The 18,357-nt window shown below is 38.3% G+C and overlaps 3 protein-coding genes across 5 annotated transcripts in view; 1 reads left to right on the top strand and 2 right to left on the bottom strand.

The window, feature by feature from the left end:
• Positions 1-18,026, top strand: part of LOC149528925 (CRS2-associated factor 1, mitochondrial-like) — a 101,616-nt gene extending 83,590 nt beyond the window's left edge. The window contains exons 3-6 of one of the 3 annotated variants that reach the window (XM_089808920.1): positions 16,413-16,638; positions 16,757-16,884; positions 16,995-17,256; positions 17,352-18,026. In XM_089808920.1, the coding sequence (XP_089665046.1) occupies positions 16,413-16,638; positions 16,757-16,884; positions 16,995-17,225 (585 nt within the window). In that variant the 3' untranslated portion in view covers positions 17,226-17,256; positions 17,352-18,026. Of the gene's footprint in view, positions 1-16,412; positions 16,639-16,756; positions 16,885-16,994 lie in introns of all 3 variants that reach the window. The other 2 variants (XM_089808919.1, XM_089808918.1) reach the window with 2 other exon arrangements.
• LOC149528927 (uncharacterized) lies at positions 9,621-10,477 on the bottom strand. Its single transcript, XM_089811135.1, has 3 exons — positions 10,361-10,477; positions 10,025-10,263; positions 9,621-9,913 (listed from the first exon to the last, which is right to left on the bottom strand). Exons 1-3 carry the CDS (start codon positions 10,475-10,477, stop codon positions 9,844-9,846), a joined length of 426 nt encoding a protein of 141 aa, XP_089667261.1. The 3' UTR covers positions 9,621-9,843.
• On the bottom strand, positions 10,498-12,472 carry LOC149528926 (uncharacterized). The gene is made up of 2 exons (XM_089809793.1): positions 11,345-12,472; positions 10,498-11,199 (listed from the first exon to the last, which is right to left on the bottom strand). The coding sequence occupies exons 1-2, from the start codon at positions 12,082-12,084 to the stop codon at positions 10,860-10,862; spliced, it is 1,080 nt and encodes a 359-aa protein (XP_089665919.1). The 5' UTR covers positions 12,085-12,472; the 3' UTR covers positions 10,498-10,859.
• Positions 18,027-18,357: the final 331 nt, after the last annotated feature.

Here is an 18,357-nt window from a genome sequence, read left to right as displayed (position 1 = left end):
CCCACCGCACTGTCAAAAATAGCAACTGCCAATAATAGACTTACTAAAAATAGTGAGTACACAATTGAGACCCTCAAAATATCCTGTCAACTCACAAGGGTCGCAATGATGAGCTAACTCCATCAACTACGTAGACCTGCCATAAATGGGGACATTACAATCCTCCCTCCCCAAGATTGCTTGTCTTCAAGCAATACGACATCGTGCAAAAACCTCCACCGGGATCCCATAAGAAACAAGTGATGTTCCTGTCCCCACTGAACTAACAAAATGCCAAAACTATCAACAGAACCAATAACATGTCCTGCAACACAACATCAAGTACCTGTGCTGGTGATGTAAAGGTTGGAACATCACCAACAGACAAATCCTTAACACACTTCTTTATCATTCCGCAGACAATCCAACTTAGGCCTAGACCAACTCTATACCTGATGCAAATCCTGAACATGTGAGTCAAATACCAAGCTATAAATGCTCATCACCGTATAAACTCTATCCTCAGTATGATCACCCTTATCAACATCCTCATGCTGCTATGATAACTCATCCTCAATCATATAAGTTTAAACCCACATACCGCAATTTGCTCCTCCCTTCGGCCTCAACACACAAGTATGACCTTTAGAGAAAGGCTCGTTGCACCAATAGCAAAGTTGACGCCTCCTCAAATCCTCTCTAGAAGTGTCATCAGACCTCCCCACTAACTTGCCCTTGTCCTCAACAACTGGTGAGGACTCCTCATCATTAGGCAGAAGAGCAGAAGATTTCGAAGCAACCTTGCTTTGAGAACAGAACTCCAAGTCACGTGCCTTCCTCATTGCTACCTGTAGAGAAGATGGGTCCAATGACTTCACCATCCATAGAGCGGCTTAGTCAATCCCTCTATAAATAACATCATTTGTCTGCGCTCCAAGATATCATAAACCATGACTGAAAGCCTTTGGAACTCACTAATGTAACTCTCCAATCCACCAGACTGCTTCAGCTGAGCCAATTCACAAAAGTACACCTCCGGATCGTTCCTATCAAATCTCTCGATCAGGCAATCCATGAACTCCTGATAGGAAGTGATATGATCATGTTGCAAAGAAACTAGCCCATGGTATCACCAGGCACTAGTCATGGGTAGCTCCATCTAGATACAACACTCCAAATCTAATAGTGTCCACCTCTGACATAGGACGCAAAGCCAAATATGTGTTAAGCTCATGAATGCAAGCTTGAGCTATAACTCTCCCAGTACCATCAAAGTGCTCCAACGTCATCTTACTAGCAACTTGCTGTAACTCAGTCTGTCGAGGTCATTGTTTCTCAGGTGCCGACCTCACTCTGGAATGCTCCCATTTCTGAGTCAAGAACCTATCAAAATTCAAATGATCTTTAATAGATTGTGGTAAAGCATCCCACTCCATAAAGTGTGCCAGCACACCATCAACAAAAGGAGTGGCCTCAGACTCGATACTGAACACATCCACCTCAAGTCTCAGAAATGTGGGCCTTTGCAGTCTATCATGAGTGCTAGTATGTATGTCAGCTCTGTCAGCTAACCCACCACAATCCTCAACTCGAACCCGATTTGCATCTCTGTATCTAACACCATCTCGAGTTCTATCCTCGACTCGAGATCTATGAGAACCAATAAAAACATCTCGAGCTCTCTCCCTACTCTGTCCTTGAGGAAATCCTATCTGCTGCAGAGTATTAGACAACTGCTATAGTGCACTTGTCATCTGCTATTGCCTGGCTGCAATATTCCTAAATGCCTGTAGGGCATCTCTATCAACCTCAACATATGTGGGTCGTAGTCCAGTGCCACCAGAACCATCCAAACTACCAACCGAACCAAACTGAATCTTAGGCTCTCCTTCTTTGGGAGGAGAATTACATCCTCTTCGGGTATAGTGCATACTCGACACAAATCTCCTATTGTCAGCTACGATAGAAAATAATGGATCACATACTGACCACTAACAACTGATTTGGAGCTCAATTCTTGCAGGCTGGCAGGAAATCACTTTGATACCACTGTAAAAACCCGAATTGGCTCCCAATTCAGATATTGATGAACAAATTATTGTTTAAAAGTTTTTTACTAATTTTGTTCATATATCTGTATCTTCTGATTTTTTGAATTATATAAACTATGAAGACCATAAATTGCAGAAGTATAATTTTCAGATCACGCTTGTCAATTTATTAAATTTGAAAAAAATGAACAAGCTTGCCAACAATCTCAATACAATTCTGAACAATAATTAGAACTTGGATTGAATTTAGAGATGTAGCCGTCCTCTCTAATGTTTATTTGCAGTTGACTCCATTTGCAAATTGCAGGTTGTTGATGTGAGTTTTTGTACCACTACATAACATATTAGTAATTGAATATCTGATACAGAGTATCAAACACACAATTCCTCTCTTGAAAAGTTAATGCTCATGGGACGTGAGAATAACTCCAATGTTCCTTACACTTGTGGATACTTGCTCAGTTTATCGATGTGATTTGCTGGTAATCACGTAGGCGGCCTTATGCTGTTCATTTAAGGACGACTTGGGTTTTTGGTGGGATGGTGATGATTTTGTATGAGTGCCAGGTGATGTTGATGGTGATAGTGATGGTGGAGGATGTAGCGCCAGATAATGTTGATTACGTGAGGAGGCAATAATGCTTCTAATAACTTCTACCTTCCTAACTTTTTTAGAGTGAAATTTGACTACTCAACTACTCGCTATTCTACGAGTGAAATTTGACTACTCAACTTCTCGCTATTCAACTCCTACTCCTATGAATGGAAAGATTAGCAAATGGACGGGGATCGAATCTAATGAAAGTTATCAAGAACAGAAACTATTCATAAAAAAAAACATATAAAGCAACCTCAGGCTGCCAAAGCAGTGCCAGCCGAGGGTGGTGGATCATCTTTATGAAGAAAACCCCATAGCGGCTCCACCTCCATAGATACAATGATTCAAAGGAAAAGAGAACTAGTTTACCACACAAGGCTCCCTAACTAGCGGCCAAGATGCTAGTGGCCTAGTTGTAGATCCCTATCAAACATTCACTAACATTACCGTACAATTAGCCATCTACTTCTACTCTAACAACATGAAATGAAATCCTACTTTAATTTGAGAGATGAGAAGAACCATGCAATACACCAAAATGATTATGTATATCCACCATGCAAACCACAACAATGAATAGAGAACAATTTTGATAGTAATTTGGCAACAATTCTCCAACATAACTCTCTCACAAATGAGAGCAAAATGGCCTTATATAGAGGCCAAAATTACAATCGACGGTAGAGATCAAAAGGCAAAACCGACAATCTAGATTGAATCTTAGAAACCCTAATTAGGGTTGCCACCCCATCGGCCAATGAGAAGACACCACCTCGTCAATGGACCAATGAAAAAAGTGGACAAGTGGCAACCAATGAGAAGGCACCGAAATGGTGGCCAATCAGAATTAGACACTTGTCCTATTTTAGAAGAAAGAAAAATTGCCACTTGGGCTTACATCAAATGATCTTCTAATATAAATCTCCCTTTTTCTTTCATTCTTTTAGCTAAGGCAATGAACTTAGCTAGCCTTTCGTTGACTTCTTCCATGGGAGGACAAGGTGCATGCTTTATCTTGAGCTCAGTCGATTTCATCATGCTGCTTGCTGCCTTTAGTGTCTTCTCATGATCCTTCTCATATTCTTTTGCAAATCCGATAAAGGCATTGAGGGAGGAAAGGGTGCCCAAATGTTTCTTCTTGATAGCAACCTTCCCCAACTCATCCAATCTTGGCCCAAATTCTGCCTCATTGACGTTCTCCTCTTGTCCACTTGAATTAACCTCGTTGGCCTCAAGCCCCAAATATTTTCAAATTACTTCCTCCAACTTTGCTCTCCTTGAAATTCACTCTTCCTTGAGATTCACTTTTCAATTTTCACCGCCTCTTGAGCTAGGCCCATGATCTGGTTGAGAAGCGGAATGAGATCTCCATACTCTGATTTGAAATTTGCCACTGTGAGCCTTGATGACCTGGTGACTCCTCTCTTGCCTTTGTGTAGCCAATCTTGCCTTTGTAGATCTTTGCCATGGGGAATTGTCCTTCCTTTACCTGTATCATGTTTATTGTACTGACATTGGTATCGGTTATTCGTTTCATTTTTGAGAAGAAAGTTGTTTGGGACATCATATCCTCTTTGTCTTTTTTAGTGTTTGTTCCCTTAGGATTCCTGCTTGCACTAACATCTACCATCTTGTCAACATATGATAGGATGGTGAAGTGGTGGATAATGAATGCAAGGAGAACCAAGGGAGACAATATCTAGACAAGAACGAAAGAAGGAAATCAGCTTAAGGACCCCATTCAACTCTAAATGATTTGAAATTACCTTTACCAATAGCCGGGTCTTCTTTTGGAATTTAGGATCAGACTTCGAGAATTTCAAACCCCTTGCAAATCTTGAGGCCCTAGTTGGGAAAAATCAGAATTTAGTGCTCTCGGAATTGTCCTCCATTTGCCCAAAAAATCAGACCTTTGATCACAATAACCTCCTTCAAATAAAATTGCCCAAATTAGGGCAGAAATCACAGCTCCTTGACAAAAATCAGAATTTGCAAAAATCCCCTAGCAAAGAGAAGTTTTAGATCTTCCATAGAGAAGCCACCATGCATGAGAATTTTGCCTTAGGAAAATTGCCAAAATGAAGGTGCTTGAATATGACGGATCTTGCTGCCTTTGGATACTGAAAATCGCCAAGAAAAAGTGCAGATCTGCCTTCTAAAAATCGCCAAACATGGGGAAGCAACTCCAAACTATCTTTAAAAAATTTCCAACACAATGCCAATCTGCCCTAGCTGAAAAAAATCGCCCAAAAGGATGCCAATCTGCCTTAGAAAAAATTGCTCCAAGAAGAGAAAATCTGCCCTTAGCAAAAATCGCCCAAGCACCAAAGAGGAGTTTAGGAATGAAGAAATAAAGGGGAGGAGCTTCCTCTTATACCCCACTTGCCTTTGCCTCATAGTTGGCTGACTAGGACCGTGGGAGCAAAAATAAATTAATTAGAACACAAGACATGGCCCCCAATTAAATGCTTAGCTAAAATTTAACTTCGCCAAGATGAAATTTACTTTTAAAAATTGCCAATTAGACCAAAATTGCAAAAAGAAAGTAAATAGTGCCATGGAGATGCTAAATGTTTCCATTTAATGATGATTTAGCAATTAATATATCATTAAAATTGGATTTTGGCTAGCCAAAAGCCATTTTTTCAATATTAAATTACCAATTTCATTAAAAGCTAAAAAATTTTCAAGGCAATTTTAATTTTGTTAAAGCCAATTTTTTGCAATTTAATTCAAATCAATTTTTGCCAAGCAATTTTAGTTTTTTTTTTTTTTTTTGATAAAAATAAATTATCTCTAGAGCCTAAAATCGATTTTGCAATTTGATTTCATCTTCACAAAAGATTTTTTTTTGTACCAAAAAAATTCAAGATTTTCCAAAAAACTCAAATCTAACAAAATTTCATTTTTTGAAAATTATTTAAATTTACACAATTATATCCAAATTTTCAAAACAAATCGTCTAAGTACAAAATTTACAATTTTATCCTACCAAGTGTTGCTCTTTGAAATTTTGTCCGGCCTAAGGATGAAATTGGTCGTTCTGGAAAATCAAGTTGAAACCGGGTGAAAATAGATCTAACCTTCTCCCCTCTAGCCCAAAGGTGTCAAAGACTTAAAGTTTTCAAAAATCAAATCAAAAATTTGGACAACTTCAAAAATTTGCCAAGGCGACTGAAAAAAAGGGGTCCCCAAAGTTTTGGGGGGATGGTGTGAGAACTTCACAACACCGGTATGCTCAATTCCCTCCTGCCGTTATGAATTCGGCTTTAACACAATCCTCAGTAGCTGCCATCTACCATATACAACCCCAACTACCTCCTACGGCTAAGTGTGGTCTCCCATGTGGCTAGTTCTTGAATCCCAACCCAGTTTAGAGTCATACCAGCATTCCCACAACCATCCTGTCTTAGACGCAGAACTGGAATTGGTGTGTAGGTACCAGAAATGAAACCGTCTAGCTTCTCAATATAAGTCTGCCCTTATGTCAACCAAGTCTGCTAGTACAAGCGAATTTTGCAGCCTTCCAATATCAAATCGTTCGGCTAACACTATAATTCTCAGCAAGAAACGTCAACCTTTACTAACAGAATCTCCAAGCCACAGTAGACACAGTAGGGGAATTGGATAATTGTTTACCTCAGCACAATTATCACAAAAGATCTTAGAATTACTTCAAATTGTCAACCAAATGATATGAGCAAAAAATATAATATTCAAGATTATTGTCCTTAGCTATAGGAATACAGTAGTAGAATGTTGGCCAATTGTATACTTCAGCAAATTGCCAAGAACTTCTTAGACGAGACCCTTATACTTCAGCAAGGGCTCACAAGTCAGAAATCAGGAAAAAGCCACAAAAGCACAAAAAACAAATATATTTTCAAACACGCCTTTCCCAATGCAATGAGCTCTCATTTATAATCTTCCGTTGGCCAAAGTTTCCTAAATAACTCCACCTTAGAAATTGTTTAAGTTTCCCAAAAGAACTCAACACTAGAAACTTTCCAACATGTTTTTTAGAAATATCTCTTAATGTCATTATTATAATAATATGAATATTATAATAATAATGCAACTCAATGATTAATGAATAAATAAGAGCTCATGCAATTATTAACTTTATTAACTGCAGGTGACAACCAATTGTTGAAGCCACCCACTGCACTGCCAAAGATAGCAACTGCCAATAATAGACTTACTAAAATTAGTAAGTTCACAATTGAGACTCCCAAAACACCCTGTCAGCTCACAAGGGTCGCTATGATGAGCTAACTTCATCAACTATGTAGACTTGCCAAAAATAGGGACATTACAATATGAATATACACCATCCACCATGGCTACTCTCAAAGGGTGGATCAAGGGCTTGCACCTGATTTTTTTTACCACAAAGAAAAATGTAGACATAAGGGCTTGCACTTGAAGCTTCTCCCTCACAGTGAAGAATACATTAACAAGGGCTTGCGACTCAAACTTCTCTTCAAGAGAAGAATGCATTATGGTACATCTCTAGAAACCACTAATGTTGAGACTTGCCATCTAAGCAAGGGCTTTATTCTCCACAATTCCAAGTTTGTCTCAAAAATGCACAAACATTACTCTGGTATGGGGCTTGGTGAGAATATCGTTCATCTAATCATCAGTGCTAATGTACCTCAAGTGAATACCATATCTCTAATATAGTTATATTTGATCTCCACATGCTTTGACCTATCATGAAATAGAAGATTGGAGTCTGCATCACTCTTGGTGAATCCCAAACTCTACCAAGTATCTATCTATTTAGGAATATCCTGACGTAGGTGACAACACAAAGGCTTTCCAGCTTACACACATGGAACTCCATCCCATGAATCATTGTCCTCTGATTGCTACAGTTTCTTGATTTCTAGAAAAACCATCTCAACATGGTCTGCTTCCTCTGAACCAATACGACCAAGATCCTTGGAGGTCAACTAAAGCAAATCCTCTAACTGCTCGATACACTTCTTGTGTGGTCCAATCATGAAAGATATCTTGCTCCCAGAATGCAATCAGGTTTGAATTGTCTCCAATGACTCCAATGGCTCCAATGACAGGCAAATCAGCCTGCTCCACTTCTGCTGAGAGTTTGGGACTTTCTTTCTTGACCTTATTCAGATCACTTTATTCGATTCATCCTGCAGATTCTTAGTCAAAGAACTGGACTGAGGTCTAGTCCATCGTGTTGTAAATTGTGTGCAGAACTTAGTGTCCTCTCTCGATTCCTTCTGCAACAACTCTTCAGTTTGGACAAGCAATTCTACTACTGCAGGATGCATTAGAGCTGATACTGTTGTCATAGGCCTCCTCATTACAGGCAGAAGAATATTTGTTCAATAATCACAACATTATTTGCAGGAGCAGTTTCCTGTACACAAATGTCCACAGAACATGAACGAATGTAATAAACTGTGGATTTATCCCCAGGCTTGGTTACATCAGAGCTTCCTTAGCTGAACAAAGTACTCACACTGTTGGTAATTCTTGGATGGAACGAAAATCTCTTGCAACTCCAGATTCAGCTTATGCACATGATAATTGCAACCAGGAGATTGATTAAGAACTCTGCACTCATCCCAGTTTCAAAAGTTGTTCTCATTATAAACAATATACTAATATGGATTCTAGTCATACACACAATGAATAAAAAATTGACGCACCAGAGTTGGATGTGTCCCACTAGAGCAACATTTCTCACCAGTGTACAGTTTCACATCAAGCTAGAGATCAGTGGAGACTTAGGTTGATGAGTCCTTCACACCCACCTCAAACTTGATGTTTCTGACAGGCTTGATGATGGGTTGCTCCAGCGGCTACGCATCCTCATTCATCACCAGGGTTTCCATACTTTGGCCCTACAGTTCTTGCGCAGTGGGGTAGTATGTCTTGTCCTCTGACATCGAAAAAACTTCCATGCTGGTTGAAGGTTGCAGAAACTTCACCTTTTAATTGATCTTTGTGGAGTAGGCACATTGCCTGGAGTACTTGGCATCATAGTTGGAAAACTCGCCAAATGCAAAAACTCGCCAAGCCCCCCAAAAGTTTAATCGGGAAAAATTCGGCGATTTAAAAAAAAAACTCGAGAAAAACTCGGGAACCTAAAAAACCGCTGAAATTTAATTAAAAATACATTTATTTTGCAAAATTTAATGAGAAGATGCATCTAATAAGTTAATTAAAGACAATACAAAAGAAAAAAACAAAGTTTAGATATATATAAATGCATAATGCGTACAAAATTGAATTCTCATGCAGAATGCTCATGGTAGGAAGCAAAATAGTAAATTACTAAATAGTTTCAATCTGTCAAACTAGAAGTAAATACTAAAAGTCTAAATACATCAATACAATGTGACAATGCCAATCACATCTTCCTCTTTCCACTTGCACTAGCAGGAAAGCGAGGGGGTCTAGTCCTAGAAGAAGTGCCCCGCACTGGGATAGGGCGTGAGCTGTGTGACTGTGAACTCTGTGGCTGTGCCCCCTCGCTCGACGTCCCTACTGACTGGCTCGGCGTCCTAGAAGAGGATGCATCTCCACCTAATGGTAATGTCTGATCCTCGCCTGAATCATCATCATCCTCGTCCTCATCCTCAATGTCATCCATAGTGAACTGAAAATCAGTGTCAACCTCCCCCTCCATGGCCTGCCTCTCCAAATCAGCGATCTCATCTGGTGTAAAAAATGGACTTGGCTCCTGTGCTGTCCAATCAGAATAAGGATCTATCTCATCTAGATCAAGCGGACCAGGTAGTTCTAAGAGCTGTGACTTTTTTATGCGCAACTTAAGATTATAGTGCACATAAACAAGGTCATTAAGCCGTTTTTGAGTCATTCTGTTTCTTTTCTTTGTATGGATGGACTCAAATAAGCTCCAATTGCGCTCACAATGGGATGAGCTACAAGGTTGGGATAGGACTCTGAGAGCAAATTTCCTTAAATTGGGGGTATTGCCACCCCAATTTGCCCACCAAGCATCTGCAAAACAAAATTTAAAAAGTTATAAAGCAATAAAAAACAAAATCAGAAGCACAACTTATCAATTAGCAAAAGTTTTAAAGTTTGACGCTTTACCTGGTGCTTGAGTAGATCTTGCTCTCTTTGCTAGCATAGAAGAGAACAAAGGACCCCTTGATTCCACATAGATTTGTTGTTCGGTCACAATAAGGTCTCTCTCCTCTTCACTTGATATCATTCTCTCAATGCATTTAGAGAGACCTTCCATGACCTCTCCATTAGGATCTGAGTAGGAATCATCAGCCTTAAAACAAATAGAAAATGATATCAAGTCTTACTACACAACCTTAAAAAGTAAAGTAAAATAAAGACTTATTAAAATCCCAACTTCAAGGACAATCAATTATCATAGTACCTGAATTTGGGATTGAGGAAGTAGCCTGCTGCATGAATAGGTTGGTGGAGCATATTGTTCCACCTCCTATCAATTATTTCCCAAATGGGGTCAAATCTGAGACTGTCCCCGTGATAGTAACTTCTAACAGCCTCTTTCGCCCTATCCATGGCTTCATAAAGACCTCCCATTGGGGATGGGCCCATTGGGGATTGCTGCCCATCACATGTGCGCAAGACTAGAACCAGGGGCAGAGACATCTACATTTGAAATTTGAAAAATACAAATTAGTTAATAACATAGTAAGATATGAATTGAAAATGAAACTTGACTAAACTAAAAATATAATGAAGTTACCTCCACAATCTCCTTAGCCTTTGCAAAAAAGCTATCATCAAAGACTATTCGTGCCACAGCTTTTCCTTCGGGCTGTTTTGAGTAAGGTGAAGCAACCCAATCAGCACACACAAACATTTGCTTCAAAGCCAATATGTGGTCAAGAATACTTTGCAACATCAAGAAGACCGTTGCAAACCTTGTCATAGCAGGTCTCATCAAATCTTTGCTTTTAGTGGCTTTTCTCATCAAACTGAGAACCCATGGGTGATTGTAGATATATTTCATGACTCGCCTAGCATCTTCCACAACTGGACTCACCCAATCAAGTTTTCCTATGTCCTCCAAAAGAAGGTCAAGGACATGTGCTGCACAAGGTGACCAAAAAAGTGTGGGATGCCTCTCTTGGAGGATTCTACCTAAAAGATTAGCAAAAAATCAATAATCAGTAACAAACTTTTCATATTTAGTATTTACAAATTACATCAAATCTAAATTGAATAATACCATAGCATTACATTCATGATTCATATTGATTCAAATATAAAAAATTAAATCTACCTGTTGCCACATATGCTGCTGCATTATCTGTGATTATTTGCACCACATTCTCTATTCCCACCTCCATGACAACATTCTCCAACATTAAAGCCAATGTGGCCGCATTTTTCACTTTGTTGGAGGCATCGACAGATTTCCAAAACACCACATCATCTTTGCAAGCAATCAAGAAGTTAATAATGGTTCTACTTCTTCCATCTGTCCACCCATCAGATAAAATGGTGCAGCCATACTTCTTCCACTCTTTCTTTTGGTCTTCTATCAACAATCTTGCCCTACCAACCGCTTTGTCAAGCAACCTACAAAATTTAAGTGTAATATTAAATAAAATGTAAGTGTTAGTAAAAAATTAGGAAATAAGTTATAACAATTAAGATTTAAAATATAACAATGAACTAAAGTGAATCTCAATTATTTACAATTACTAAATAGTAAAATACTAACCTTCCACTCATATCCTTGCGATTAGGCGGCTTGTACCCTTTGCCTGATATTGTCATTGCATTCACCATATTGACCCAATAGGGACTATCAGCGGCATTCATTGAGATATTGTTGAAAAACCAAAAATCAGCTGCTGCAATATCAATTTGCTCATGCACCTCCTTAAACCATGCAGTGCCCTCTAATGATGGCTGTGCTCCAGGTGTGTTCCTGGGCACAAAATAACCACCTATCCCTGATGGGGATCCGGATGGTGATGATGAAGAAGTAGGAGATGTAGAAGAAGTGGAACCGGTAAAAGAGAAATTTTGTTTGCGGATCCGTGGGCCACGAAGAGATCCTGGTATGTTCTCAAGTGCTTCTTCTTCCTCTTGCATATCAAAAGGAGCTCCTTCAGATTCAGCTATGGCTGCCCTCATAGATAATTTTGCCCTCTCCCTATTCAATTTTTTCTCTTCAGCAGCTGCAAGTAGGGCATGGATGAATCTTTTTTCTTCATCAGTTACCTTGAGACAAGGATTTGAGTCATGTTTCTTTATGCTTGCAAGGTGGTATTTGAGGCGGTTTATGCGTCCAGAAATAATTCTATCACAGGGAATGCATATCACCTTCCCAATATCATTTGGACTTGGAGCTTCATAGGCATACCGCCATGCCTTATCTCTTGCATTTTTAGGCCGAGTGCCAATATATCCAGATGGGCATGGTGTTTGTGGCCACTCTTCTTGCGGGTTTGTCATGTTTTCTTAATGCTTGTCTGCTGCCCTACACATAAATAATTAAATTTATAGAAAAACGAATAAACAAAGTTAGAACTTAGAGTTAGAACTTAGAAGCTAGAAGTTTAGAACAACTAGCCACTAGGGTTTCAACTTTCAAATGATTTGAAATCATTTACAAACAACAACAAAAACAATAAAAGCTTTGCTTAAAACTATAAAAAGTTTTCAAACAATGATAAGATGAACATACCTGGAAAGAAATTTCTCTTCTAAATTCGGTTAGAATCCTCCAAAATCCACTCCAATCTGCCTTTAATCACTTGCAATCAGCTAAAACCTTCTTTGCTCCACACAAATGAAAGAAACAATGCAAAAAACAATGCATTTTGACCTATTTAGGCGTCTGGCCGCGGGTTCCCTGAACCGCGAGTTTTTTTATATAACTTGCCGAGTTTTTGACTAAAACTCGCCGATTACTCGGCGAGTTTTTGGACTCACGCCGAGTTTTTGGGCGATTTACTCGCCGTCCCAAAATACTCGGCGAGTTTTAAAAACTCGCCGAGTAACCGGCGAGTCTTCCATCTATGCTTGGCATGACCACCTGTCTATAATAGATGAAAAAGCATTGAATTCTTTCCTTGGTCCAAACCTTCATCAGTAATCACATGCCAAATACTCCTGAACATGGCCCAAATTTCTCACAGCTATATTGGGTCATATCACAACAGAATGTTCTTGGTGCAGTTGCTTGTGTTGAACAGTTTTCCACGAGAATTATGAATTGCTTGTTACTCAGTCTGGTCTAACCAATGTCAGATGCTTCCAACCATTTTCCAAGTGAATGGCAAAATGCAGAAATTTTCATAGACATAGTATCCCACTTCTTAGACATCCTTTGTGGTCTGTTCTCTATTGCTAGGAAACAACACTGGTGATACCCTTTGCAGAACACTACTGTTGCGTCATGGCTATTGACATTTGCAGTACTTGTGCTTGGTAGTGATGAAGATTTGTTACTCTTCACTCCTTTATCAATCCTTAAACTTTAACCGGCCAAGAGGTCCACATCATTCTCCGAAATCTTCACTGGAAACTTGAATCCATTGTGTCTGTGTAGCTTCTAACAAATACTTCTTGTACACGTGACCAGAGCTGCATTTTTATAATCCTTACATATCTTGGTCAATCTGGCCTGTGCAATGCAAAGTTTGCAGGTTCCCAGGTTCCCTAATATGATGATGCAGGGCTTGAATATTTGGTGATATGATACAATGCTCCTCAATATTAACTTCTCTACCACCTTACTTCTTCAATCCCTGTAATCCACTAATATGACTCCATGCTATTTTCATTGACATCCGCCATTTATATACCTTGCAACCAAGTACGCAGAATTCTATCTTTTGGCAGCGATGACCTTGTGTATAGTTGCAACAAAGTGTCACCAAAACATGCACATAGCCATTATTCTCCATATCGAGGGCAAGAGAGATTAACTTCTATCCTTCGGCAGTAGAAGGTGTTGGAGGACGATTGTCAAATCGCAGATCAGTTATAGTGCATATGACCCACAACAAGTTTGACTCTGAAAGATTGCAGAATTGAAGCCCACTGTCAAAAATGATGTTGTATAGTTGCAACAAAGTGTCACCAAAACATGCACATAGCCATTATTCTCCATATCGAGGGCAAGAGAGATTAACTTCTATCCTTCGGCAGTAGAAGGTGTTGGAGGACGATTGTCAAATCGCAGATCAGTTATAGTGCATATGACCCACAACAAGTTTGACTCTGAAAGATTGCAGAATTGAAGCCCACTGTCAAAAATGATGTTGCCATACAGTCTGATCCAAAATTTAATACCACGTGCCAAATGATTTTAGCAAAATAATAAAAATAATGTTTTATAAAAGAACAAGCACAAGATCGAATATGCTCTGATACCATGTTGATTATGTGCTTGTTTAACCACGGGCAATGATTTTCCATCCCAACCACAAAAAATACCCGATTGTTTCCCCCAAGCACTTATGTATTGATCTGTTAGTCATCCACATTGAAATGTATTGATAAAAAATAATTTGACACAAATGTTGAGGTCTTTGACCTCATTATATATCTGATTATACTTTCTCATGAGTCGGCCCTCTTAATAGGAGGAATGACTCTGCATAAGGTGGCGACTATGCAAGGCGGAGAGATATGCCCCTTAGCTATGTCAGCCCCATAATAAGTACAACCTGGATGGTGATTGGCCCACAGAGAAAATTTAAAACATAACATATTAGTATCTTTAAGATATCTCCCCTCCTAATCACATTAGCTGATAATATGTCAACAAGGCCTACCATTAAATCCAACAAGCATTTGTTTTGTGCTAATCTCTTTTTTGGGAGCATTTCTGTTGCTGTGCTTCACGTAAAGCATCTGACCCAACATCTTTGTCATTGTATCAATCTTCTTTTCATACTTCTGAAAGAACTAACCTTGAAGGAGCTTTACTATCTGCTGGGTTCACCTGTATTGTCACTTTTATGGAATGAGTTTATTTGCATAGTAGGATTAACTCTTCTAGCACAAGTTGGCAAGATGTAGCTCTGATATCATTTGCAATGCCCCCATTAATTTTTTTCTTATTTTCTGTAAATAGTAAATATAAATATAATACCAACTTGAGAAACTTTAGTTTTTGACAGTATATATTTTAATTTTAAATATAATATTTAGAATATATTTTGGAGAGGAGGAAACTCATTATTTGTATCTTCTTTTAATTATCCAAATGTGATGTGCTCTATCTTCATTTGCATCTCTGATTTGTCTTTAAATCTGCCTAAATCAGGGTTTTTCCTCATCTAACTAAGAAATGGAAATTGGGCAGTTTTTGTTCTCTAACTTTAGACCTTGAGGGGTTTTATTCTGAGGTTGCTGAACCACAGTCAACAGTCCACAAGGATTAGTAATTAGATGTATAGAATGTATTCCATTCATCTTTTGTTCCATCTCCTTGCTTGGTCTTCTTTCTATATCTCTCTTCTTTATTGTACTTCTTTTTATAAATTTATATGCCTCTTGACTTCAATTAAAACTTGAACAACAACAATGGCGCTCCCATTAATATCCCCTTAATACCACAAACACACAACAAAAATATAGAAACAACAGCAAATTGAGAGAACAATATATGAGCTTCTTATTATCTCCACAAGTGTGGAATTACAGAATTCAGAGTTACAATATGCAAACCCACATGGGTGCCTTCCTTACAAGTGTGTGTAAGACAGAAGTGTGACTATCATGCACAACTGCCCTAAGCAATCTACGGGCCTTCCTTATATAGGTACTTTTCACCGCCCTGGAAGGTTCTAGACACTAAGCTCTAACTCTTGAGGTTGACCAACCTCATATTATATTATTTTATTACGCTTTATTACATAGAATTGGATCAAGACAATTTACAAATTACATTTTCGGATGACCCACTTTTGGAGACCATAGCTAACAAACCGTTGACCCGATGGGCTATAATAACCCCTTTTCGGAAATGGCAGCTAAAGTTCTATACTGGCTGATTTGCACGAGTGTCCATTAGCCAAGGTTTGACCTCGTTTCGGAGCCATTTAGGCCTTCATTGCTGAGCCTGAAGTTTGGATAGTCAAAATTCATGCCGAAAATCTGCAATAATCGCATAAATACATATGATATGGCAATGAAACTCATCTGGCAGGCTGATATGTCTAAGATGAACATCCACATAAGAGATTAGAATAATCTGAGCACATAAGACCAACTTACTAAAATTGGCAAGCTTCTACAAATAACAACTCTGCACAAGAATAACCCTTATTTAAAACACAAAACTGGAAATAGAACTATTTTTTGGGTGATGCAAGATTGCCCTTACACCCAGGATCCTCCCGCGTCACTTCTAGTAGGGAAGGATGAATAAATCTAAAACTCCAATGAGATGAAAGGAAAAACAGAGCTGGAAGGAAATACATACTTAGAAGGGGAAAAACATAGAGCAACACAGAACCAAGGGAGACATGAGTCACAAAGAACATGCCTTATATCTATAGACAGATTAAACTCTAGCCAAGGTTGCTTTTGCAAATTTTGCTTCCTGTTTTTTTTCCCAATTAACTCACAATTTAAAGGTAATATTATTGCTTGGGATTATTAAAAAAAAAAAAAAAAAAAAAAAAATTATTGCTTGGTATGCCAACTATTCAGGATAATATATTTTGCTGCTAGGGTTGTACTATCAAAAAGCGGGTGTCTTTGATGTTGAGGTTTATGTTTGCCATGTATCACATAATTGATTAAGTTGAAATTAAACGTTTCAGGACAAAACTGGTGGAAAAATAATTTATCACAATTATAACATTATCAACTTGTACAGAGGAAGAAATTACAAACCCAAAGAAAGGCCGGTAATTCCAGTAATGCTTTGGAAACCGCACACACCCGTATATCCAAGACTCATCAAGACGACTGTTCATGGGTTCACCGTAGCAGAAACAAAAGCGATGAGAAAGAGAGGCCTTAAAACTCCAGCTTTGACAAAATTGAGTGAGTGTTGATATGTCTTGTGCATGCTTCCGATTTGCACTCTTTATAATAGGTTTTATATTCTTCTTGTTTATTTAGACCTTTGTGCTTCTTGTTTCTGTTCTGAAACTTAATACAGAGAAGAATGGTGTTTATTGTGGACTTGTCCATAATGTACGGGAAGGCTTCAAGAAAAATGACCTTGTAAGGTTAGATTGTAAGGGTCTACCAAAAAGTGATTACAGGAAGATAGGTGCTAAGCTCAGGGTATGTCATGTTACAGCAGCCACTATTAAATTACAGAAACATGAATATATTACAAACATACAGGTATTTCCCAATTTTTTTTGTAACTTATTTACCTTTCTAACCTACAGGATCTGGTACCATGTGTCCTCGTTACATTTGAAAAAGATCAAATTGTAGTCTGGAGTGGGAAAAATGCAGCTTTGCTAAAGACATCATTGTATTTGCAAGGCTCTCAAACTGTTCCCCTTGACAGAACAAAGTCACTGATGATTGTAAAGGAATCTCCTTTAGTGCCATTGGAATATTTTTCTAATATTATTTGGCCTCAAAGATTGTGCAATGTGTCCCATGGAATATAAGATAGGGGAAAGTTTCACCGTCTCTCTAAGTGTAAGAGACAAAGTGCAGTATTAACAGTAAGTTTTTTGTTTGTGTTTACATATGATAATTTGTCTTAACTTGTAAAAAATAGTTTTATCTTGCAGAAAAATGCCACAGGCTTTTACGCAGCTTCTGTTGGGGCAAAACCATATATTGAAAAGGTTTTAATGAAAATATTACATCCAACATATGGATTTAATGAAAGGAAAGAGAATGTTTGGCATTGCTGACTCAACATGTTACCGGCGCTATTCAAATGATCTGTCTGACATTCATTGCAGGCTCCCCTAGAATAACATAAGATAAATCTAGAAACAGAAACATTCATCTTTCTTGAGTGTTCATAGTTTGCTTCAAGCTGTAAGGGTGTAGTTTGTTGTGTCAGTTCGTTGGTGTTTCATTGAACAGATTTTACCGTGTAATTGTGTATGTTTTTTATAAATCTCTCATTATCAGGTCCACGTGTTGTGGCATCCCTTGGAGGACTTTCGTTAGCCTCTTAGACCCCACTTCCCAGTCATAATGTTTTGCAGAGGAATTTTTTATTACAGTCGGAATGGTTTCTTAACCGTCTTCTAGATGTAGTATATTTTAAATGCATGACTTAAAAACCTACGACAGCGGTTTTGTTCATGGGGTGCAGCCACGAGTTCATTGGGAACAGCGTAATATAAATCATGTACATGTATATAACAACAAACCTATAAAAAGAACTGGTAGTTTAATATGACTTGAAAGATTTTCAGGTTGCCTTCAAAGATTCTATCCTGTTTTTATTCTTTTTGGCTGCAATATACTTGCCTGTTTAAATTTTCTGCAAAATTATGCTGGTGATCGGCTTTTTTATTATGTAGACCGAGCATAGAAACAATTATGTATTTGTATTATACTATTAGAAAACATGTGCCTTTCTTTAACAAGAGAGATTTAAAATGTTACATGTCTATTTTTGCCGAGCATGGAAACAATTATGTATTTGTATTATACTATTAGAAAACATGTGCCTTTCTTTAACAAGAGAGATTTAAAATGTTACATGGCTATTTTTGGTAATTCCTTCGAATAATTTATCATGGTGTGCATAACCAATTAAAAAAGTGGGCGGTTTGG

Source organism: Cupressus sempervirens, chromosome 11 (genome assembly GCF_028749045.1).
Source record: "Cupressus sempervirens isolate cs-2001-9-10 chromosome 11, ASM2874904v1, whole genome shotgun sequence".
Lineage (NCBI taxonomy): Eukaryota > Viridiplantae > Streptophyta > Pinopsida > Cupressales > Cupressaceae > Cupressus > Cupressus sempervirens.
This window is presented reverse-complemented; position numbering and strand designations above follow the sequence as displayed.